The 19,650-nt window shown below is 57.6% G+C and overlaps 2 protein-coding genes across 3 annotated transcripts; both read right to left on the minus strand.

Moving 5' to 3' along the window:
* Positions 1-1,181: 1,181 nt before the first annotated feature.
* Positions 1,182-17,275, minus strand: MAN2B1 (mannosidase alpha class 2B member 1). 2 transcript variants are annotated; one of them, XM_049639898.1, is made up of 24 exons: positions 17,070-17,275; positions 16,256-16,358; positions 15,907-16,080; positions 15,352-15,545; positions 14,527-14,659; positions 14,122-14,267; positions 13,090-13,206; positions 10,387-10,469; positions 10,161-10,281; positions 10,002-10,080; positions 9,704-9,813; positions 9,319-9,426; positions 8,883-8,999; positions 7,184-7,357; positions 5,990-6,087; positions 5,780-5,897; positions 4,210-4,328; positions 4,018-4,119; positions 3,751-3,838; positions 3,421-3,501; positions 2,786-3,013; positions 2,160-2,312; positions 1,949-2,051; positions 1,182-1,463 (listed from the first exon to the last, which is right to left on the minus strand). In XM_049639898.1, the coding sequence occupies exons 1-24, from the start codon at positions 17,229-17,231 to the stop codon at positions 1,354-1,356; spliced, it is 3,021 nt and encodes a 1,006-aa protein (XP_049495855.1). In that variant the 5' UTR covers positions 17,232-17,275; the 3' UTR covers positions 1,182-1,353. The 2 variants fall into 2 exon arrangements, with proteins under 2 accessions (XP_049495855.1, XP_049495854.1); XM_049639897.1 differs by having other exon boundaries at positions 10,387-10,472.
* Positions 17,276-18,157: 882 nt separating this feature from the next.
* On the minus strand, positions 18,158-19,584 carry WDR83OS (WD repeat domain 83 opposite strand). The gene is made up of 4 exons (XM_049639911.1): positions 19,470-19,584; positions 19,249-19,354; positions 18,636-18,733; positions 18,158-18,539 (listed from the first exon to the last, which is right to left on the minus strand). The coding sequence occupies exons 1-4, from the start codon at positions 19,517-19,519 to the stop codon at positions 18,473-18,475; spliced, it is 321 nt and encodes a 106-aa protein (XP_049495868.1). The 5' UTR covers positions 19,520-19,584; the 3' UTR covers positions 18,158-18,472.
* Positions 19,585-19,650: the final 66 nt, after the last annotated feature.

Genomic DNA, 19,650 nt, shown 5'->3' on the forward strand with positions numbered 1-19,650 from the left:
CTCTGGCCGGTCTCTCTGTGCTTGTCCCTGTCACCAGAGAAGAGCTGGAGAGGTTTACAGCGGTATAGCCAGCAATCGGGCACCATGTGGGACTGAGGGAGGACCCAGGGCAACCTCCACGGATCTCCTTGGCCAGCCAGGACAGCGCCTGCCATTGGAGGGGGATTTGGATACATTTTCAGGAGATCCCATGGCCTACCAGGCCGAGGATGTCATCCCTAGGGTGCACTTCCTGGCCAGCCTCTTTCCTGCCACCAGAGGAATACTTACAAGCAAATTTGGTGGGTACCTGCTAAGATGGGACCCTACATAGGACAGCAGATGGCCCTGGGGCACAATCCCCAGACTACCCTGGCTGGCTCTGCTGCCTTTCCCTTCTGGAGGGAAACTTTAAAAAGTTTAAAAAGAGGTGCATCAAGTGACCGGACCCCAGACAGGATGGCCACTTCCTTGGGCCTCTCTCGTCCATCTCTTTATGGGGAGACTTAGAGAAAATTTCGAGGCCCATCCAGCACCCAGGCCCCATCTGGGACCTCATCCAGGCCCACAGTGCCCTCCCTGGGGGTTCCTAGCTACCCAGGCTCATGCCTGCCACCCAAGAGGGACTTAAAAACATTTTCTGGAGGTGCATCCGACTGCAGGTTGGTCTGGGATGCCCTCCTGGCCTCCATGCGCCTTTAAGGGACCTGCACAAGGCTGTCCTTACTGGAGGGAAAGTCCCTCACCTTCAAGTCTAAACCCCCAGTTTCCTCCCGAAGCCTCCTTCCTCGGTAACACACCCCAGAGCACACCAGGGTACACCGGGCTCTCCGCCTGCTCCTGGGAGCCCTGCAGCTCTAGTCCCCCTGCCCCAGGCCCCTCTTTGGGGCCTGGCTCCAGTTCCACCCCCCTCACCAGGACCTCCTAGATTCCTTGCCCTCAGGGCCTGGCTCCCCCAAAGCCAGGTCTGGAAGCCCCCCCTACCTCCACCCGCCAGGTATGTTCGGTTCTCTGGGCCCATATCCAATGCAGCCCCCCCCCCCCGCCCCCCAGTGGCTCCTAGGGACAGCTGTGCCACAGCCTGAGTGGACAAAGGAGGGAAGGAGGAGTGGAAGACAGAGTGGTGGATGAGGTGGGGTGTGAATGATGTAGTCTGGAGGCAGGGTTCAGGCCGGTAAGTGACTTTCCTGCAAGGCCTCAGGTCAAGAGTCACATAATGTTTGCTGACTTTTCTAGGTCACAAATTAAATCCCCTCCAAAAAACAGCAACAAAAAACCCCACTCAATCACCCTGGTAGTGGCATTTTAGTGGCTTTTGTTGGTGGCAGAAGCAGCAGGAGGAGGAGGGGGAGAGTCCGCCTGCTCCCAGCGTGTCTAGCCATGCTCCTCCCACTGGACCGAAGCCAGGAAGGTACGGATTTCCATGGGCTGCAGCGTGATGGTGGCGGGGTCCAGCCGAGAGGGAGAGGGCAGGGGTGTGGGGCCTGGGGAGGAGCAAGGGAGGAGTAAGGGCCACAGATTTCCTCTGTCTCACCCCCTCCCCCTGCTCCTTCCCTGGGCCTGCACATGGCCATACACTCTCAAATCTGTCCCTGGGGCGTTATTCCCAGACCTGTTTTTCAACTGCCCCCCCCCCCCCGGCCCTGAATACCATCCCCAGATCCCCAAATCTGTCTCCAGTGCCTGGCCATCTCCATCACACCCTCCAGCCCTATTCTAAAGACCATCATGCCAACCCCAACCCCACGGGTGACAGACACACCCCTTTCCCCAGAACTAGATACCCATGGGATTCCATCTCAAACCCTCAAGACCCACTGCTAGTTTGCTCGGACCCACTTAAGACCCTTAAACTGCTAACCAGGATCGGAACACTAGAGCTCTCTACACCTGGGTCCTGGCCAACATTCCCACACCTCCCCACACGGCTCCCAGCTCCCAGCTCCCCCCCCCCCGGGCAGGCCCGCACCCGTGTTTGGTGTCCACTTGAGCCTGGAGGCGCTGGCCCGGAGCTGGTTGGCCACCAGCGTGGTCTCCTGCAGGTAGGTGATGGTGAAGGCGGAGAAGAGGTCCTGCAGGCAGTGGATACGGGCAGGGCTGAGTAGGGACAGAGCGGGGTTTCGCCTCTCCCTCCTTTCTCTGCCTGGGTCTTGTCTCCTTCCCACCTCCGCCCGCCTCACCGTCAAATCCAAGGTCACGGGGGAGCTCAGGTTGCCAGAGTCCTCGCCTACAGCGAACTGGTGCTCCAAGCGCAACAGCAGCGTTTTCTGGTCCCAGCGGGTCAGCGTGAGCAGGTGTACGGAGGGAGGCAGCTCCCGGCGCAGCCCCGAGAACTGCGGAAAGCGGGGTGGGGCTGAGGCAGTGAGGCTAGGAGGCGGGGCTCTGACGCAAGGGGCGGGGTTTAGTCGGGGAGGGGCGATGACCCCTTATAAAGAGACCCAGGAACAGGGCGGTGCCGGGCTGGGGGCGGGACCGAGCCGCTGTAAGGGCCGAACTGATCTGGCCGGAGACCCCCTGAGATGGGGGGCGGGGCTGAAGGCAGGGCTGGACCAAACGTAGGGGGAGGAGGGCGGGAGCTGGAAGGGGAGAGGGAGGAGGCTGTGCCTGGACCCAGTCCCGGCAGAGGGGACTGAACAGGCTGGTACTGGGCGGGGCCTGCGGGGCAACGGGGCTGAGCTGAGGGGTGGGACTAGCTTATGGCCTCCCCGGGACGAGTTAGGAGCAGGCGGAGTGGGACCCACATAAGGCCGGGAAAACCCACCGCGGCTCACTGGGGCCCCCTACCAGGCGGCCCAGGGCCCCTCACCTGCTTGCGCGGGGCGACTTTCAGATGGTAGGGGGCGCCGCCACCCGGGGCCAGCACCACCTGTGGGGCCAGGACCTCCTTCTCTGCCTGCAACCGGTGCCCGGTGGCCGCGGTCCGGACCTTGTCCAGCAGCACGAGGTGGCGCCCTCGCACCCACCGCCCCAACCCGTCCTCCAGTAACGCCTCCCCTACACCACGTCCGTCATCCTTCAGGAGCCTTCGGTGCACCTGCAGGGAGTCCACAGGACAGGGTGAGGGGTCCCTCTGGCCAACTGCTGGCCCAGGGCTCGTGGAAATTTCAAGAGAAACCGAAGAGTGGGAAGCATGGACGCAGAGAAAGGTCCGGTAGAGGGTCGCCACGGAAGTGGGGAGTCAACCTAGCAAGGGCCTGGGACAGAGGGAGGTAGGGATCTAACGGGACAGGGCAGGCAAGTCAGGGCCTGGAGGAGGTGGGGGGCTGGGTAGGGAGGGGACAAAAGGGAGGAGTAAACTTGTCACGTAGGAACAGAGGCTTCAGCTTAGTGGGAGCTACGGGGGGGTGGGGCGCTACACGTAGCAGAGAACGGGGACGGACACAGGCTTCAAGGTCCAGTAGGCACCAGAGTGGGAACTGGCTCAGGGCTCTGGCCACTCACCATGAGCTCCAGAGAGCCATCCCTCAGGCTGCTGCCCCCCTGGGAGCGGTCAGTCAGCACTGTCAGCTGCATGTTGCCATCCTGGTGGGGGGCGGGGGGGGGGGGGGGGGGGGGGGGGGGCCCCGGGGGCGTGGTGCCAGGGGGGGGGGGGGGGGGGGGGGGGGGAGGAGAGTGAGGGGCCCCACAGCCAGGCAGCCACGGCCCCCAGGCAGGCCCCACAGGGGATGGGGGAGACCACCAAGGAAAGCTGGGAGACGCTCAGCTTGAGGGGTGACCCCCCACTCTGTGGAGGGGTGCTGAGAAGTGGGGAGCAGGATGGGGGGGGGATACCCTGATGTAAATGCGGCTGTTGACTGGATAGTAGTTTCCCGCCACTGTCTCAGTCTGGTTCAGCTTCCAGGTGGGTCGATAATCCCGCCTGGGGAGGTGGAGGGGTTCGGTCAGGCCTGGGCTCCAGCTCCCCTTCCCCGGTTCATCCATTCCTCACTCCCCCGTCATCCCCTCCCTCCCCCACTCAGAGGATCAGCAGATGCTCCCACGATCCCAGGGCCCTCCACACACCGCAGGCCACCCGTGGCTGCCCCCGGTCACCCCGACCTCCTCTCCAGGATCTCTCGGCCATTGCTGTCTGTGTAAAAGAGTCCTTTCGTCTCCAGCACCGTGTCAAAGCGACTGATGATCTCCTTCCCCCAGCCGTCACTATACCCGAGGGGATGGCGAGATTGTGAGCTCCACCGGCGCCACTCTGCCCTTGCGCCCAGCCCCCCAGTCCCAGCGGGTGCCACTCACCCCACAGGGATTGGTCCCACCGTCCACTCGAGCTCCAGGTGCCGCTGTCCTCGGTACAAGCGAACCACTTGGGAACACCAGGCTGAGAAGTTCTGGTGAACCTCCTGCACCAAGGGTGTCTGCAGGCACATAGGGGTGGAGGGCAGGTCTAAGCATACAACTGAGCACGGGTGAGCCCTGCAAATATCCACCCCTGCTATAAACCTCACAGAGGCCTACACCCGGGTCAACCCCACCGATAGCATGGGAACCTCCCCCACCTCTCCCACCTGCCTAGGTGTGATGCCCACACTTCCTCCGTCAGATGTGACCGCGTCATTCTTGAGTGTGGCAATAGGATTGTTGCCCACCATTGCCCCATCTTCCCTCCTTAGAACGGGATTCTAGTTTGGCAAGTGGCTACCCGGACTAAAGACATTGTCTTTACATTGTCCAGTCTTCCCTGAGGCTATCGGTAGCTGTGTGACCATGGCTTGCTCCATGGAAAACCATCAACCTGGCGTAAACAACGTTCCTTGCCTCTTTCCCTCTCCCACTGGCTCAAATGCAAGTACGATGGCTGGAGCTTGAGTAGCCATCTTGGGCCAGGAGGTAGAAGCTGAATGTTGAGGAAAGTAGAGCAATGAGACAGAAGAGGTCTGGATGGGGGCGCCTGGGGGGGCTCAGTCGGTTGAGCGTCCGACTTCGGCTCAGATCACGATCTCGCCGTCTGTGGGTTCAAGCCCCGTGTCGGGCTCTGTGCTGACGGCTCAGAGCCCGGAGCCTGCTTCGGATTCTGTGTCTCCCTCTCTCTCTCTCTCTCTCTCTCTCTCTCTGACCCTCCCCCGCTCACACCCTGTCTCTTCCTCAAGAATAAACATTAAAAAAATATTTAAAAAAAAAAAAGAAGAAGAAGAGGTCTGGACGACTGTGAAATCACCCCACCTGCCCTGGATGGCCCAGCCAGACTTTCTGTTAGATGGAAAGAAAGCCGATCCTGTTTTAGGCACGATGAATTTTGGCAACTGTTACTACAGGCGAAACTATATCCTAACACAGCGACCCAGGTATGCGGAAGGTTCACCTCAAGGGGAAGCAGGGCAAATGTGAACCTTGCCATTACCTGCGGCATCCCTGCCCTACGAGGAAACATCAACGAGAGGTCCCACAAGGGTGGGCCCTGTCCCGGCCAGATGCACCCTCAGACATCCACCCCAAGGGAGACTCAGCCAAGCCCTATCCAAGTGTGAACTCTCAAATCCCCACCTCAGATATAATCCTCAGTGAAGCCTTCAAGCAATTCCACCGGGCCCTCCCCATTCCCGGGCCAACCGAATACACCCCACCTCCAGCTTCCAAGGCCAAGTACAATCCCGACACCCACAGCAGATGTGAAAGCCTTTGTTCTTGCTTCTAAGACAGGGCTGTTACTCAACCAGCCATGAATACCCGCCCAGTGGGGAGATCCTCAAGTATTCCCCTCAGGTCTTAGCTGTCTTTGGATATGATGGAGGTGTAAATCCTACACCCGCCCCCCACACCCCCCCCGACCCCCCCCCCCCACACCCACTCCTCATCCCTGGGCACCGACCTTCACCAGGCGCGTTTGAGCCCAGCGGCTCACCATCAACGGTTTCTCTTGGTTGGGTCTGAAGATGTAGGCACCTGAGACCTGGGTGCTTAGGTTGTTGCCTACACTGGCGTTGTACCTGGACCGGGGCAGGTGAGAGTCAAGGTAGGTGACCCCAGCTTTCCTTACACCCCCTCCCTGGACTAGGGGTACCCCCCCCCCCCGCCTCACCAGTAGAAGGCTTGGCGAACAGGCAGCAGGAGGTTCTGGTCCAGGTTCTCCATCTCCACCAAGAGCCCTGTGTCAGGGTCAAACCTAGCCCGGATGTGCTGCAGAGAAAAGGCGGACAGACGTTAATGACCATCATCTCAGCCAAGGGCAGCGTCATCCTTCCTGGGGCTCAGGAGGTACCCTCCCTCCCTCTATCTCCTCACCGGGCCCTATTAACAAATCCTAACAGGTCTACCTTCTACCTTCTCCTTAAGCTGATCGCTTCTTAACCATTTCCGTGGCCTTCTGGGACTAATGCCGCTGACCCCTTCCGGGCTCACCTCCCCGTCAGTTCGCCCTGCGGCCGCCAGAGGGCGCCAGTGACACCCTAAGTACCACCCTAAGCCCGGGGTCCGCTGGGACCCAGGGCTGACTTGGGCGTTTGACGGAGTAACCACAGTGCCACCACCCAAGAGACTTTTAGGGGCCAACGGAAATGTGTAAATTTTAATTTCTCTTGGAATCAGAAGAAAACTTAAATGTAATAATAAGGAGTATGTTATAACGAAGACTGGTTAATAATATTCACCTTTTATACCCACCTGGTCCTGAAATATAATTTTTAACTTTTTTTTTTTTAATGGAAAAAGGGACCCACAAAGGCAAAAGTGCTGGGGCCCCATGACAGTCTTAGTGAAGCCCTGTCCCTCACGTGGCTCCTTGGACGTAAAAGCCCAAGTCTTCCCCTGGGCCCTCAAGTCCTGCACAGTCTGACCTGTCACCCAACACCCGCCCCTCCAGCCACAGAGGGTTCCTTGAACACTCGCCACCCTCCTGGCTGAGGGCTTTTGCTTCCGCTGCTCCCTGCCTGCCTGGGTCCTTCTCCGTGCCACCCCCCGCCCCTCCACTCCCAGTGGCCACGTGGCTCCCTCCCTCAAGGCTCTGACTTGCCTCATTTAATTTGCAAACCCCTACCACCGTCAGCTCTTTCGTATCTGTCAAGTGTCACACGTGATTACACTGGGTCCGCACAGCAGTCCCAGGAAGGGACACTGAGGTTCAAAGGGAAGTGGTCACTCACTGGAGGACACATAACGGGAGACTGGTAACCACACCACGAACTGATGTAGTTCATCCACTGATCCACTCCATGAGGCTCGCCATGATACCTCAAATTTGTCACAGCGACAGGGAAGGGGATCCCGACAGTCTCACCTCATTTTGGATGGCCAAGACACGGGACCAGGGCCGCTGGGATCTGGGCTGGGGTTTGTGGGCGTGGGGGCGCTGGCCAGGCACCTGGCTTACTGAGTAGATGCTGAAGCCCAGGGCAGGCACCGAGGCTGGGAAAAGCAGTTCCTGACCGTCTGAGCTAGGAAGCATCACCACCTCAAGTAAGGGAAGAGGGAAACAGAGTCAAGAGACTGTGAGTAACCTATTGAGCTGTACATAGGCCGGGTCAAACTCCATCAGGAGAAGGAGCCCCAAATGGGAGGAAGAAATTAAAGCGTTGGCCAGGGAGGATGGGGTGTCAGAAATTCTGAGTTAGAGATTGCAGAGAAGATTCATAAAGTGGGGAGAAAGCATTGCTTGGAGGGTGTAGAGACTGTGGGAGAAGGAGAAGTGAGGGAGGAAGTGGAAGAAAGAGATCCTTGAAGCAAGGGAAGGAGGGAAAGGCAGATTCTTGGGGGAGGAAGAGATTCGTAGGAAGAGGCGTTCCAGGATGGAGAGAATAAGCGTTCAAAACAAAACTAAAAAAATAAAATTTGGGGCCCCTGACTAGCTCAGTCCGTAGAGCTTGCGACTCAGTCTCAGGGTTGTAAATTCGAGCCCCACATTGGATGTAGATTACTTCAAAAAATAAAATCCCGGGGTGCCTTGGGTAGCTCAGTCAATTAAGCATCCAACTCGTGATCTCAGCTCAGGTCTTGATCTCAGGGTCATGAGTTCAAGTCACCCGTTGGGCTCCACACTGGGGCATGGAACCTACTTAAAAAAATCCTTTTAGGGGCGCCTGGGTGGCTCAGTCGGCTAAGTGTCCAACTTCAGCTCAGGTCACAATCTCGCAGTTTGTGGGTTCGAGCCCCGCGTCGGGCTCTGTGCTGACAGCTCAGAGCCTGGAGCCTGTTTCAGATTCTGTGTCTCCCTCTCTCTCTGACCCTCCCCCGTTCATGCTCTATCTCTCTCTGTCTCAAAAATAAATAAATAAATAAATAAATAAATAACGTTAAAAATTTTTTTTAAAAAATCCTTTTATGTTAACTAAAATTTAAATACAATTTGATGGGGCGCCTGGGTGGCGCAGTCGGTTAAGCGTCCGACTTCAGCCAGGTCACGATCTCGCGGTCCGTGAGTTCGAGCCCCGCGTCAGGCTCTGGGCTGATGGCTCGGAGCCTGGAGCCTGTTTCCGATTCTGTGTCTCCCTCTCTCTCTGCCCCTCCCCCGTTCATGCTCTGTCTCTCTGTCCCAAAAAAAAAAAAAAAAAAAAAAAAACCGTTGAAAAAATAAATAAATAAATACAATTTGAAAAAAAATTTAAATAAAATCTTTAAAAAAAAAAAGTCATGAGGAGACATTAAAAATGGGGAAGACTGCTCAGGAGGCAGGGCAGGGGGATGGGTAGGGAGACAGATGTGGCCAAGGGGAATGATGTTAAGGGGCAGAGGGGGAAGATATTCACAGAAAGAGAAAGTACCAGGCACAAGGTATTGATGGAGGGGAAGATATTCACGAGAACGAGTTACCCAAGAGAGGGAGGTGTCCATGGGAGGAGGTATCCATGAAGGCAGATAATTGGGGGGGGGGGGGGGGGGGGGGGGGAGGAAATGCTCAGGGGGAGGTGTCCAAGGCAGGAGGAAACGATGGGGGGGGGGGGGTGGTACTCATAGGACGAATATTCATTGAATGGGCTCACATCGCTGGGCACAACTGTGCCATTCGGGTCCCTCACGACGAAACCGTGTTTGCTGACTGGCAGCCGCACCATCCAATCTATTTTCCGTCCCAAGGGGTTATAAATAGTCACTTGGAACTGGTGTGGGAGGGTCAGAACGGGCAAGGGTTACAGCAGGCCTTCTTGAAACCCACCCACCACAGGCGGCAACTCCCTCGGGTGATCCAAGCCCCCACGGGGTTCTTTGGTCTCCGTCCCACCCCAGTTTCACTGCGCCCCACGTGATCACAGGTCGCTTCTCCAACAAAACAACTTCGCAGCCCGCGGGTGCCTCCAGAGACCCTCCGTCTGAGCCCCACCTCCTCCGGGCCCCGCCCCGCTGTCCTCAGGTTCCTGCTCTTTCCACCCACCAGACCTGGCTCCCGGCCCCGCCCCTCCGGCCCGGAGCCCCGCTCACGTTCTTCGCTGTCTGGCTGAGCGGACAGACGCTGACGTTGAGGTTTCGGCAGTACGTGAAGTCCTCCTTGGAACCGCTGAGCCGCGCCAGCGCGTTGCTCAGAAGAACCTGCGGGAGGGAGCGTGAGGGTGTGGGTCGGCTCTAGATGCCCACCCAGGTCTCCTCCCCATCCCCTCCCGGGCCCCGCCCACCCCGCCCTAGGCCCCGCCCAGGAGTGCTGCCAGGCCCCGCCCCATTCCTGCCCCCGCCTCTCTTGTCCCAAGCCCCGCCCCTACGAGCCCTTCTAGCCCCCACCCCACTTTGCCCACCTCTTACAGTCTCCGCCCTTCCGTTCGGTACCGGCCTTTCCCTGTCCCCGCCCCTTCCCAGGCCCCACCCCGCGCACCTCGCAGGGGTCCCAGCCGGCAGCCAGCTGTCGCGCGTAGTCGTCGGCCACGTGCTGCTTGGACGTTCCGCTGACCGCGTCGTGGTGCTGGAGCACGGCCATCGCCTCATCTGCAAGCAGATTGTGAAGCGGGTGGGGTCTCTGCAGGGCTCTCAGTCCCGACCCCAAGGACACGGGACAGGTCACGTGTGTGAGGGCCGCGTCCTTAGGAGCTTTATGAAGGGAATCGAGGGGGTGGCGAGGGTCTGGCGTCCAGCTTCGGACATGCTCCCGTCCCCTCGCCAGCCCCGACACCTACTGAGGGGTGCGCTGTCTCCCGAGCCGTAGGGTCCCACGTTGGCCGCCGGACCCGCCAGCGCCTCCAGCTGGTTGCACACCTGGGGGGCAGAGAGGGCGTGTCGTGGCCCTGGACCTGTCGGGAGCGCTGGGCGCCCGCTTGGGCTCAGCACCCACCCACCTGCAGAAAGTTGTAGCTGAGGCGTTCGTAGCGTTTGAGGGCCGGCCGGCTGGAAAAGTAGCCAGTCCAAAACTGGTGAGGGCCGTCGGCGTAGGGAAAAAAGTCATCCTGTTTCACAGACCTGCAGCGGCAGAGGTGTTGAGGGCAGGGTCAGGACCCAAAGGCCATGCCAACCCCCCCCCCCCCCCCCCAACCCCCCCCCCCCCCCCCCCCGCCCCCCAAATACCAGGTGAGGTTGGCCTTGTTCAGCTCCCAGAGGTAACAGGCGGGAGTGGAGTAGAGAACATTGACGCGGCTCCCGTTGGCCTGCTGCTGGGGGGAGGTGTCCGTGTGTGAGCCCTGGGGAGTCCGCACCTTCCCAGGGGGCCCACAGGTGTGCACCGACATCCTCACACACGTGTGCACGCATTCATGCGTGCGGGGGGTTCAGATTCTCTTAACACACATTTTGGGCGCAAAACAGTGGCCAAGTGTGAAACTGAATTCTTCCAGAAGCTAAATATTACCAGCACGGAAAGAATTTCACGGATGCAAGAATAAACCTGAAATTTTTACTAAGCTTGTTTTAAAAATTCCAATTGTATTATTATTTTTTTTTAATGTTTGTTTATTTTTGAGAAAGAGCGAGAGTGCGTGCATGAGCTTGAGCAGGGGAGGGGCAGAAAGAGAGGGAGACACAGAATCCGAAGCAGGCTCCAGGCTCTGAGCTGTCAGCACAGAGCCCGACGCGGGGCTCGAACTCACGGACCGTGAGGTCATGACGGGAGCCGAAATCGGAGCCACCCAGGCGCCCCTCCAATTTTATTATTAAAAATGTTTGTGGAAAAACTAAGTGTGACATTATAGGGCGGGAATAATCCCTCAGCACTGTCAGGTTATTGCTAAATGACACCGCTGTTATAATTAAAGGAGGCACACTTTCCGCTGACGGAGGTGGAGGGAGGCACGAGAAGGTGACCTCCGTGAAAACAAAGATGTCTGGTCTGCTTGTGCTGTGAACCCAGTGCCTGGTATACAGCAGGTGCTCACTAAACACTTGAGTGAATGAAAGGAAGTGAGTGGCACCACATGCCTTTATGTGCGTGCACATGTCTACACCTGCGCGCGCGCGCGCGCGCGCGCGCACACACACACACACACACACACACACACAGTATTCGCTCAGCAAACAATCGCTTGATTCTTCAATATGCTCAGGATTTCAGACCCAGTCTAAGAAGCAGAGGCCAGCCCCATTCTCATGGAATTCGCAGCCACGTAGAGGAGAGGCATTGTGAACACAGTTGGTTATGATCAGCCTGGATGTGGCATCACAGGTATTTATGGGAACTGCGTGTACACAGCGGAAAGGACAAGAGCTCCACCTGGAGTTTGGTGAAGCCTTCCTGGAGGAGGAGATTTCGCAGCTTGTGTATTAAAGGAAAAGCAGAAGGTTTTATTTCTACCCCTAATAATAATAATGATAATAATAATAATAATAAACAACCATAATATTATTTACCCGACACTGTTCTACTAATCTGTGTAAATGAACTCCTTAAAGGGGCCCTCGGGTGGCTGAGTCGGTTGAGTGTCGACTTCAGCGCAGGTCATGATCTCACGGTTTGTGAGTTCGAGCCCCGCATTGGGCTCGTTGCTGTCAGCGCAGAGCCCGCTTCAGATCCTCTGTTCCCCAATGTTTGCCTGCCCCTCCCCTGCTTGTGCTCTCTCAAAACAAAACAAAAGACATTAAATAAACTCATTAAACCCTAACAGCCTTCTCAGGTGGGAGCCACCATTGTGCCCACTTTCTAGAGAAGAAAACTAAGGCAGAGTGCTTAGAACCCTTCTCAAGGTCCCTGAACCAAGAAGCAGCGGGCTAAGGATAGGAACTAAGGGACTCTTTCCAACAGAGTGTGGAGTGGGCAGAGAAGCAGTGAGTGGCAGGAGAAAAACCAGTGACAGCCCAGGAACATGGTATTTATAGGAGAAAGTGATCAAGGTGTTCAGGTCTCCGCAGGGTCATGGGGAGGACCGAGAAACGTCTGTTGGAAGGCCCCTGGTGATGTTCCTGAGCGGTTTTGGTGAAACAGCAGCGCAGGCAGTGAGCAGAAGGTGTGGACGTGGAGACTGCCAGCAGACAACCCTGGGGATGGAACTGATAGGAAGGGACATTTCTTTCTTTTTTTGTAAACGTTAATTTTATTTATTTTGAGAGAGAGAAAGAGAGAGCGAGCAGGGGAGGGGCAGAGAGAGAGAATCCCAAGCAGGCTCCGCGCCATCAGCACAGAGCCTGACTCGGGGCTCCAACTCACGAACCTCGAGATCGTTCACGAACCGTGAAATCAAGAGTCAGACGCTTAAGTGACTGAGCCACCCAGGTGCCTCAGGAGGGGACGTTTCAGATGGGAAAGGCCCAAAGGTGTCTGAGCCCTGATTCCCAGAACCTGTTAGGTTACACAGCCAAAGGAAATTAAGATTGCGAGTGGAGTTAAGGTTGCTGATCAGCGGACCTTAAAATAGCTTATCCTGGAAGATCTGCCAGGCCTCGATGTAATCATGGGTCTTTAAAAATGGAAGAGGGAGGCGGGAGTGAGAGTAAGAAAGAGAAGTGATGATGCTGTGCGGCTGGCTTGCAGGATGGGGAGGCCGTGATCCAAGGAATGGGGCTGGCCTCTGGAAGCTGGACAAGGCAAGGAAACGTTCCCCCAGAGCTTCCAGAAGGCACCCAGCCCTGCTGACATCTTGATCTTAACCCAGTGAGAATTGTGTCAGACTTTCTGAGCTACAAAAGCGGAAGGTAATATATTTCTGCTGTTTTTCAGCCGCTGCGTTTGTTGGTAATTTGTTATAATAGCAGTAGAAAACTAAGATAGGACCCATTGCTATGCATATGACCCAAAGGCCAGGGACACAAGCACACTCATGCGCACGAGATGGGCACAATTACCTGGGCGTTGACCAGCTGGATGAGCCTGTCGAGGTTCCTGAACCACATGTTAGCATTCTCATATTGGAAGTCTGAGCCCATGGTCATTATGGTGTGGTTGGTGCGGAAGTGCTGGCCCTGTGGATGGAATGGAGAATTCTCAGGCCGGAGGGTCCTAAACCACCCCTGTGTTCAGCTGTCTCTTGGTATACATGTGGTCAAGAGTGTGGGTGCACACAGAGGAGGGAAGGAAGTGGGTCGTGTGGGAGTACAGGGACACATGTGAAAACAGCCACAAGCTGTTGAGTAAGTCTCTTGGGCCCAGCACACAAATGAGGGCACTGAGGCACAGTGTCATGCCGTCTCATGGCCCCGGTGAGCATTTGGGGTGGCAAAGGTCATCAGCAGTCTTTTTTTTTTTTTTTTAATGTTTATTTATTTTTGAGAGAGACAGACAGAATGCGAGTGGGTTAGGGGCAGAGAGAGAGGGACACACAGAATCCGAAGCAGGCTCCAGGCTCTGAGCTGTCAGCACAGAGCCCGCCGAGGGGCTGGAACTCCTGAACCGTGAAATCATGACCTGCACGGAAGCCGGACGCTTCACCAACTGAGCCACCCAGGCGCCCCTTGTCAGTCTTGTAATCAGAAATGCACACAGGGGAGCCTGGGTGGCTCAGTCGGTTGAGCATCTGACTCTTAATTTCGGTTCAGGTCATGATCCCATGGTCAGTGAGATCGAGCCCCATATCCGGCTCCATGCTGACGGCTCAGAGCCTGCTTGGGATTCTCTCTCTCTCTCTCTCTCTCTCTGTCTGCCTCCCACCCCTGCTCGTGCACACTCCCTCTCTCTCTCTCTCAAAATAAGTAAACAAACTTAAAAAAAAAAAAAAAAAAAGGAAATGCATACAAATCTGAAAGGGGAACGTGGTGATAGGGAAGGAAGTGTTCCCTCCCTCCGAGGGTTCCAAGGAGGTGTTAGGGAACGCCCAGGCTGTGGAAAGTGCCTGATGCATTACAAACACCAGCCTCATGGGTCCTGCACAGTAGGGTTACCTGGGCAGTGGCCAACTGCAGGAAGTAATTGACCAGCTCCTCGGCGTTGTACTCAGGGCTGCGCCGGTCCTCCACGATCGGCTTGTCGGCACACAGCGTGTCCCAGCACAGTTTCTCAGGTGGGTTGTAAATATTGGGGAGCACACCTGCATGCCACACCAGGCTCAGGAGGAGGCCCTGCGCCCCAGACCTGCCCTGGGGTCAAAGCCTGCCACGCCCCACCCAGGAGGGGCTTCAGAATTTGCAGGGCCCCATGCCAAGTGCAAACGCTGGGTCCTTGTTCGTAAATTATTAAGAGTTTCAGGACAATGACAACAGAGTATAAAAACACACCCAGGGCCCTCTGAGCACAGTCCCAGGTCCCAGGCCCCTGGGGCCAGCCCTGCCCCCACCCCAACTCCTTACTGGTAAAGAGGTCGGCCACTGGGGGCTTCAGGCTGGCGCTAGCCCGCCAAACCTGCTCCATCTCTAACTTCTCTTCCCGAACTCTCTTATCTTGATAATCCAGACGCCCGAAGAAGAAGCCATCAAAGCCCATCTGGAGGTGGGGAGGGATGAGCGGGATCAGAGGGTAGGAGGAGTAGATGCCCAGCCCTCTCATCACCCACCGCCGGACCCCTCCACATGGGAGGGGCGGGTCGGAGCACAGGGAGGAAAAGCAGGTCTGAAACCAGAAGGCCTCCAGCCCATTTCGAAGCTTGGGGAAGGACCAGATCACACCGCGGGAGAGCTTGGAGGGGTAGGTCTAACGCTAGAACAGACCTCCACCTTCCCTAGCTTGGAAACAGGCCTAGCTCAAGGCTTTCCCCCTTATGCAGCCTGAAGGAATCAGAGCATGGAAAGGGAGCCGGGTCAAGGCAAAGATTATGAAACTGGTGGAAAAGAGGGGCAGGCCTCCACCTGTCACCTGGACTGGGGAGGAGCTGGGATCATAGCAAACGGGGGTGGGGGCTCCAGTGAGGGGTAGGTGTGGGGCCCGGAGTGGAGTCGGCCTGGGCCGAGGCAGAGCAGAGAAGCGGGGTTTTTTTTTGGGGGGGGGGGGGGGGGGGGGGGGGGGCGTGTAGCAGTAATGGGATTCACAACTCATCCAAGGGGCAGGGTCTCAAGGGGCCAAAGGGCCAGGGAACAGGGCCCGGTCCCTGTGAGCTTGCAGGGAAGGGTGGGACTTGAGTGGCCAAGGGAGAAGTCAGAGCTGGTGAATGGGCAGTTCGTGAGAGGTCAGGAAATCACCTGTGCGAACAGCGAGGCCTGCTCCCGAGAGTGACCGAAGGGATCAATGTGCCAGGCCACACGGGGGCGCCCATCTTTGCCAAAGGTGTCTTCCAGGAAGCGCAGTCCCAGTGTCATCTGGTCTATAATGGCTCCATAGTGCGTGGCTGCCTCATCATTCATCACCCAGCCACCGTTGGCAAACTCCAGGCGCCCTGTGCCCGGAAAGACAAAGACAGTTGGCAGGGCCATGAATGGGGCCAGGGTTGGCAACGCAGGGGATAGGAAGACCTGCCTGTGAACCCAGGCCTGGAGGGAGAAGAGGGGTCACTCCCAGGCCAATGAAGCCAGATATGGAAGAGAGGGCATTCTGCCCGGCAGGCTCCCCTGAGGATCCCTTGGAGGTGGGGCCTTGCGGGATGCATAGGAGTTCTACAAGTAAGGGACATCCCAGGTAGGCGGAGCCACATGCACAGACAGGCTGCACACGGCATGATAAAATCTCAGAAGCTTCGGTGTGTCAGAAACAGAAGCTGAGCTGGGCTTCCTCTTTTCACTTCCTTGGGGCAGGCTCACCCTGGCGCACCAGGTCCCGCACAACTTCCTGTGTTGCATTTGTCTGCTGGTGCCACCAACGGGAGAAGAAGGCAATCTCCACATAGATGAATCGGCGGGTGGGCTCCACCAGCAGAGAAGAGATGACCGAGTCTAGGATGTACTGCACACCTGCGTGCTGGACGTCATTATGGACTGTGGGCACAGGGGTCAGGCAGTCAGGGACAAACGAGCCAAGGGGGGATATTCTTCAACACAGGGGCCCAAGCTGGGCATTGTCCCCACCCTAATGTCCAGGACCCAGAAAGGATTGGAAGGGCTCAAAGGGGCCACGGGAGTCCCAGGGGTAAGTCCCCCACGCTTTACTCACTGCCATAAAAGTACTGGTCCACTGTCTTGAGCCAGCCCACATCATCATGTGTGTGGGCCACCAGGTGCACATTGAGCATGTCCGGATGTACCATAGGGCATGTCTGCACAGGGACCCCAAATACACACACCCTGTCAATTACCCAAGGTTAAGAGACAAGCTGGGGTAGGGGTTTGGGGTGGGGGCACAAGATAAGTCTCGATCTAGAGGTGAGTGCTTCAGAGAAATGGGGCTCGGCCCTTCCAGGGAGGACACACTCAGAGAAGCTCCCACTGGACACAGTCCCTCAGGGAAGCTCTCATTCACACGGTGGGGAAATGGTAATAGCAGTAGCTAATGTCTATCAAGCATCTGCAAATACCGAGCAGCCACCCTGGGGGGTGGGGGCGATATTATCTCATTTTCAGATGAGACCACTGAGGATCAGAGTGGTTAAGTGACTTGCCCCAAGTCACGAGCCAGGAAGTCAGGGAGCCAGACTGCAACTCGGGACAGGCTGACTCCAGCGTCCCAGCTCTCAAGCAACACCCCCCCCCCCCCCCCACCCACATACACACATATGTTCAATCACACAGTTGGGTGCGTGCAAAGTCCAGGCGAGCCAACCCACAGAAGCAGGGAGGCAGGTACAGAGAGCCCTAGTCTCAGACTACACAGCCAGACCTTTCAATGACGGAAAGCATGCCCTGAGACCACACTGTCGTATTAGCAAATCATTCACTAGGCACCCACAGAACAAACCCACCCACACCTCCCGATCCTACTCGGGCTGCACTCGAGCTTCTGTACATTTCCGCCCGCGGGCGGCGCTCACCTCATATCCCGCGGCCCGAGCGCCAGGCGCCGCCAGCAGTAACAAGAGGAAGGAGAGAGGCGGGAGCGGTGGCGGGAGCGCGCGGGACCTCGTCCCGGGCCTCGCCGCGCCCCGGCCGCCACCGCCAGCGCGGACCCCCAAAGGCCGCGCGTCGGCCCCCATGGCTCCGCAGCCGCCGCTGCCTCCACCGCCACCGCGGCCGCCTCCGGAGGGGGGGGTTCCCGGGCCCGGCAAAGACGGGGCAAACGCCCCGCCCCCAGGACCCGACCTGGCCAATGGTTGCTGGCGGGGGAGGAGCTAAAGTGCGGCCGGGGCCTGGCGCCTCCCTGGGCTGAGGCTGTACTTCTGGCTACCCCTGAGGAGCTAGGAGTGTAGGGAGGCGTTGGGCGTGCCCCCCCCCCCCACCGAGGGTGCTGGTTTTGCCAGAAGAGCCTTTAGTGTCTCCCTGCCTCCAAGTGGCCTCGGAGTGCCCCTTTGTCCCCGTGGATGCATCGGTCTCAGATTTTCCCATGGGTGTAATTTCGGCTAGGAGGTGGGAGTGTGTGCCCAGGATCCTAGGGTGTCCCATTGACCTTTAAGGCTGGGGTCTTGGAGGGACCTAGCTTGGCTAGGAGCAGGGGTTGATGGCGGTCCTGTTCTGTCCTACGAGGATTACGGATACGGGAACTGCCCTGAGAGTGCTGAGATTGGGAGGTATCCAGCCTAGTTGTTAAAGAAATACCCACGGTACTCAGGTGGGGAGTGACCAGTGGGGGAGGTCTCAGCCTTTCATGCTTTTCCCAGTCCCTGTCAGTCCATCCAGTTGGCTGATATTACCCAATTCGTCTGATAAGAAAATCAAAGCCCACATTCCTCAGGTCAGCAGAGCCCATGTGCTAAATTGCCAGAGAACAGGGGTCACTCCCCTGTCTCTAGCAGCTGACTTAAGTCACAAGGCTTGTGAAATAAGCAAGTGAACCACCAGAAGGCTCCAGGCTAGAGCCCCACCAAAGGCCTGATTGAGTGGAAGAGCTGGAGCCCACCCACCCCCACCCCCCCAACGAGGAAGATCACCCACAATGCACAGAAAAGAGAGGTCACAAAGAACAGCCAGAATGCAAAACTTTATTTAACTGGTTTCAACAACAATAACAACAAAACGAATGGATACACCTAGAAACATGGACAGCATCTCCCACCGCAGCAGGCAGGTTGGGGAAGGCAGGCAGGAGGGGTAGGCCCAGGGTATTCCCCTCTGCCCAGCAGAAGTGGAATCCCAGGGAAAGGGTCAGGTTCCCTCCAGCCAGCTGCGGGCCCTGAGACTACCGCATTCATGGAAGCCCAGGACAGCAGCTGAGGGCAGGAGGCTGGGCAGCCAGGGGCCAGGCCTGGGGGAAGGCAGACAGAGTGGTCCTAGGCTGACATCACCAGGGGGGCGTCATGGGCTGAGGGTTCTGCAGATATGACATCACCACGGCAGAGATGGACAGCCTGGGACAGGAGACAGGTGTCAGTCCAGGAGGGGTAGGCTTGGGTCCCCCACTCCCCGTTAACTCAGCAGTCCTCCTTCTCTAGGCCCAGACTCACATGAAGCTACTCATCATCTGTTTAGTGTCCTCAGAGCTCCGGGAGTTGGCAAAGCTGATGAAGGAACAGTAGACGGCGACCCAAGCGCACCACTTCAGCTAGGGAAAGGTAGGTGGGTGGGTGGGATTTGGTCAATGAAAGGCACACCAATGACCCCCCACCCCCACCCGCGGGGCATTACCAGGCACTGGTTCCAACCGACTGATTCCATCTGAAGCAGCTTGGACCTTGCCCCCAAGAGTCCCTCAGTCCCATTCCTCCTAGCCTACTCCAGGCACCCAGTGTTTGGTCCTACTCTCTCGGCGTGCGTCTCTGACCCCTCCACATACTCTCAGGCCCAAGAAGACTGGCCTCTAACACACCTCATGATGCTAAGAACCCCATCCTTTCGAGTCCCCTCCAAACCGCTTTAAAACCTGGCCCCCAACCTTAGACAGACGTCCCACGTACCCACCCAGACCCCTCGCTTCCCTCACATCCTCGCCTGGCTCAGCCCCGCCCCCCCGGCCAGGCCCCGCCCCCTCAGCGGCAGCCCCGCTTCGTTCCGAATCCGCTGCCCCACAGGCTTCGCTGTCGGGCGGAGCTACGCCGTAGGAAACTCGGCGCCGCCCACCTTGAGCATGAGGCCGCACATGCTGAAGATCATGCCGAGCAGGTTCATGTAGTCTGGCGTCGGGTCGTCCAAGGCCGGGTTACACTCGCTCGGCGGGGGCTTGTACCTGCGGCAGGGTCAAGGGTCAGAGGCACTCAAGTCCCATCCCCGAGATGGACAAGCGCTTCCCTGGGCTTCGCCCCACAACCCGAGCCCCGTTCCCATGACGTGGGGGTCCTCACCTCAGCACTTTGTTCGGCCTCCGTGGGTCCGACATACTGTTAGTGGACATGGCGGGTCGGAGGTCGAGCCTCTTCCGCAGCGGGAGTTGCAGTTTCCGGCGCGGAAACGGAGGATGGCTTTTAGAGTAGCACCCACAGACTTCGAGCTTCCGTTCCCGGCGGCGGGGGCCAGGACTCCTCC

Source organism: Panthera uncia, chromosome A2 (genome assembly GCF_023721935.1).
Source record: "Panthera uncia isolate 11264 chromosome A2, Puncia_PCG_1.0, whole genome shotgun sequence".
In the NCBI taxonomy this organism is placed as follows: Eukaryota; Metazoa; Chordata; class Mammalia; order Carnivora; family Felidae; genus Panthera; species Panthera uncia.

Coding starts and splice junctions, on each gene's coding strand:
- MAN2B1 (XM_049639897.1), bottom strand. CDS start 17,231: ATGGGGGCCGACGCGCGGCCTTTGGGGGTCCGCGCTGGCGGTGGCGGC. Junction 14,268..14,526: donor AGTGGCCGACCTCTTTACCA/GTAAGGAGTTGG, acceptor TGTGGCATGCAG/GTGTGCTCCCCAATATTTAC. Junction 13,207..14,121: donor TGCAGTTGGCCACTGCCCAG/GTAACCCTACTG, acceptor TTCCATCCACAG/GGCCAGCACTTCCGCACCAA.
- WDR83OS (XM_049639911.1), bottom strand. CDS start 19,519: ATGTCCACTAACAGTATGTCGGACCCACGGAGGCCGAACAAAGTGCTG. Junction 18,734..19,248: donor TGTGCGGCCTCATGCTCAAG/GTGGGCGGCGCC, acceptor ACCTTTCCCTAG/CTGAAGTGGTGCGCTTGGGT. Junction 18,540..18,635: donor CAGATGATGAGTAGCTTCAT/GTGAGTCTGGGC, acceptor CTCCTGTCCCAG/GCTGTCCATCTCTGCCGTGG.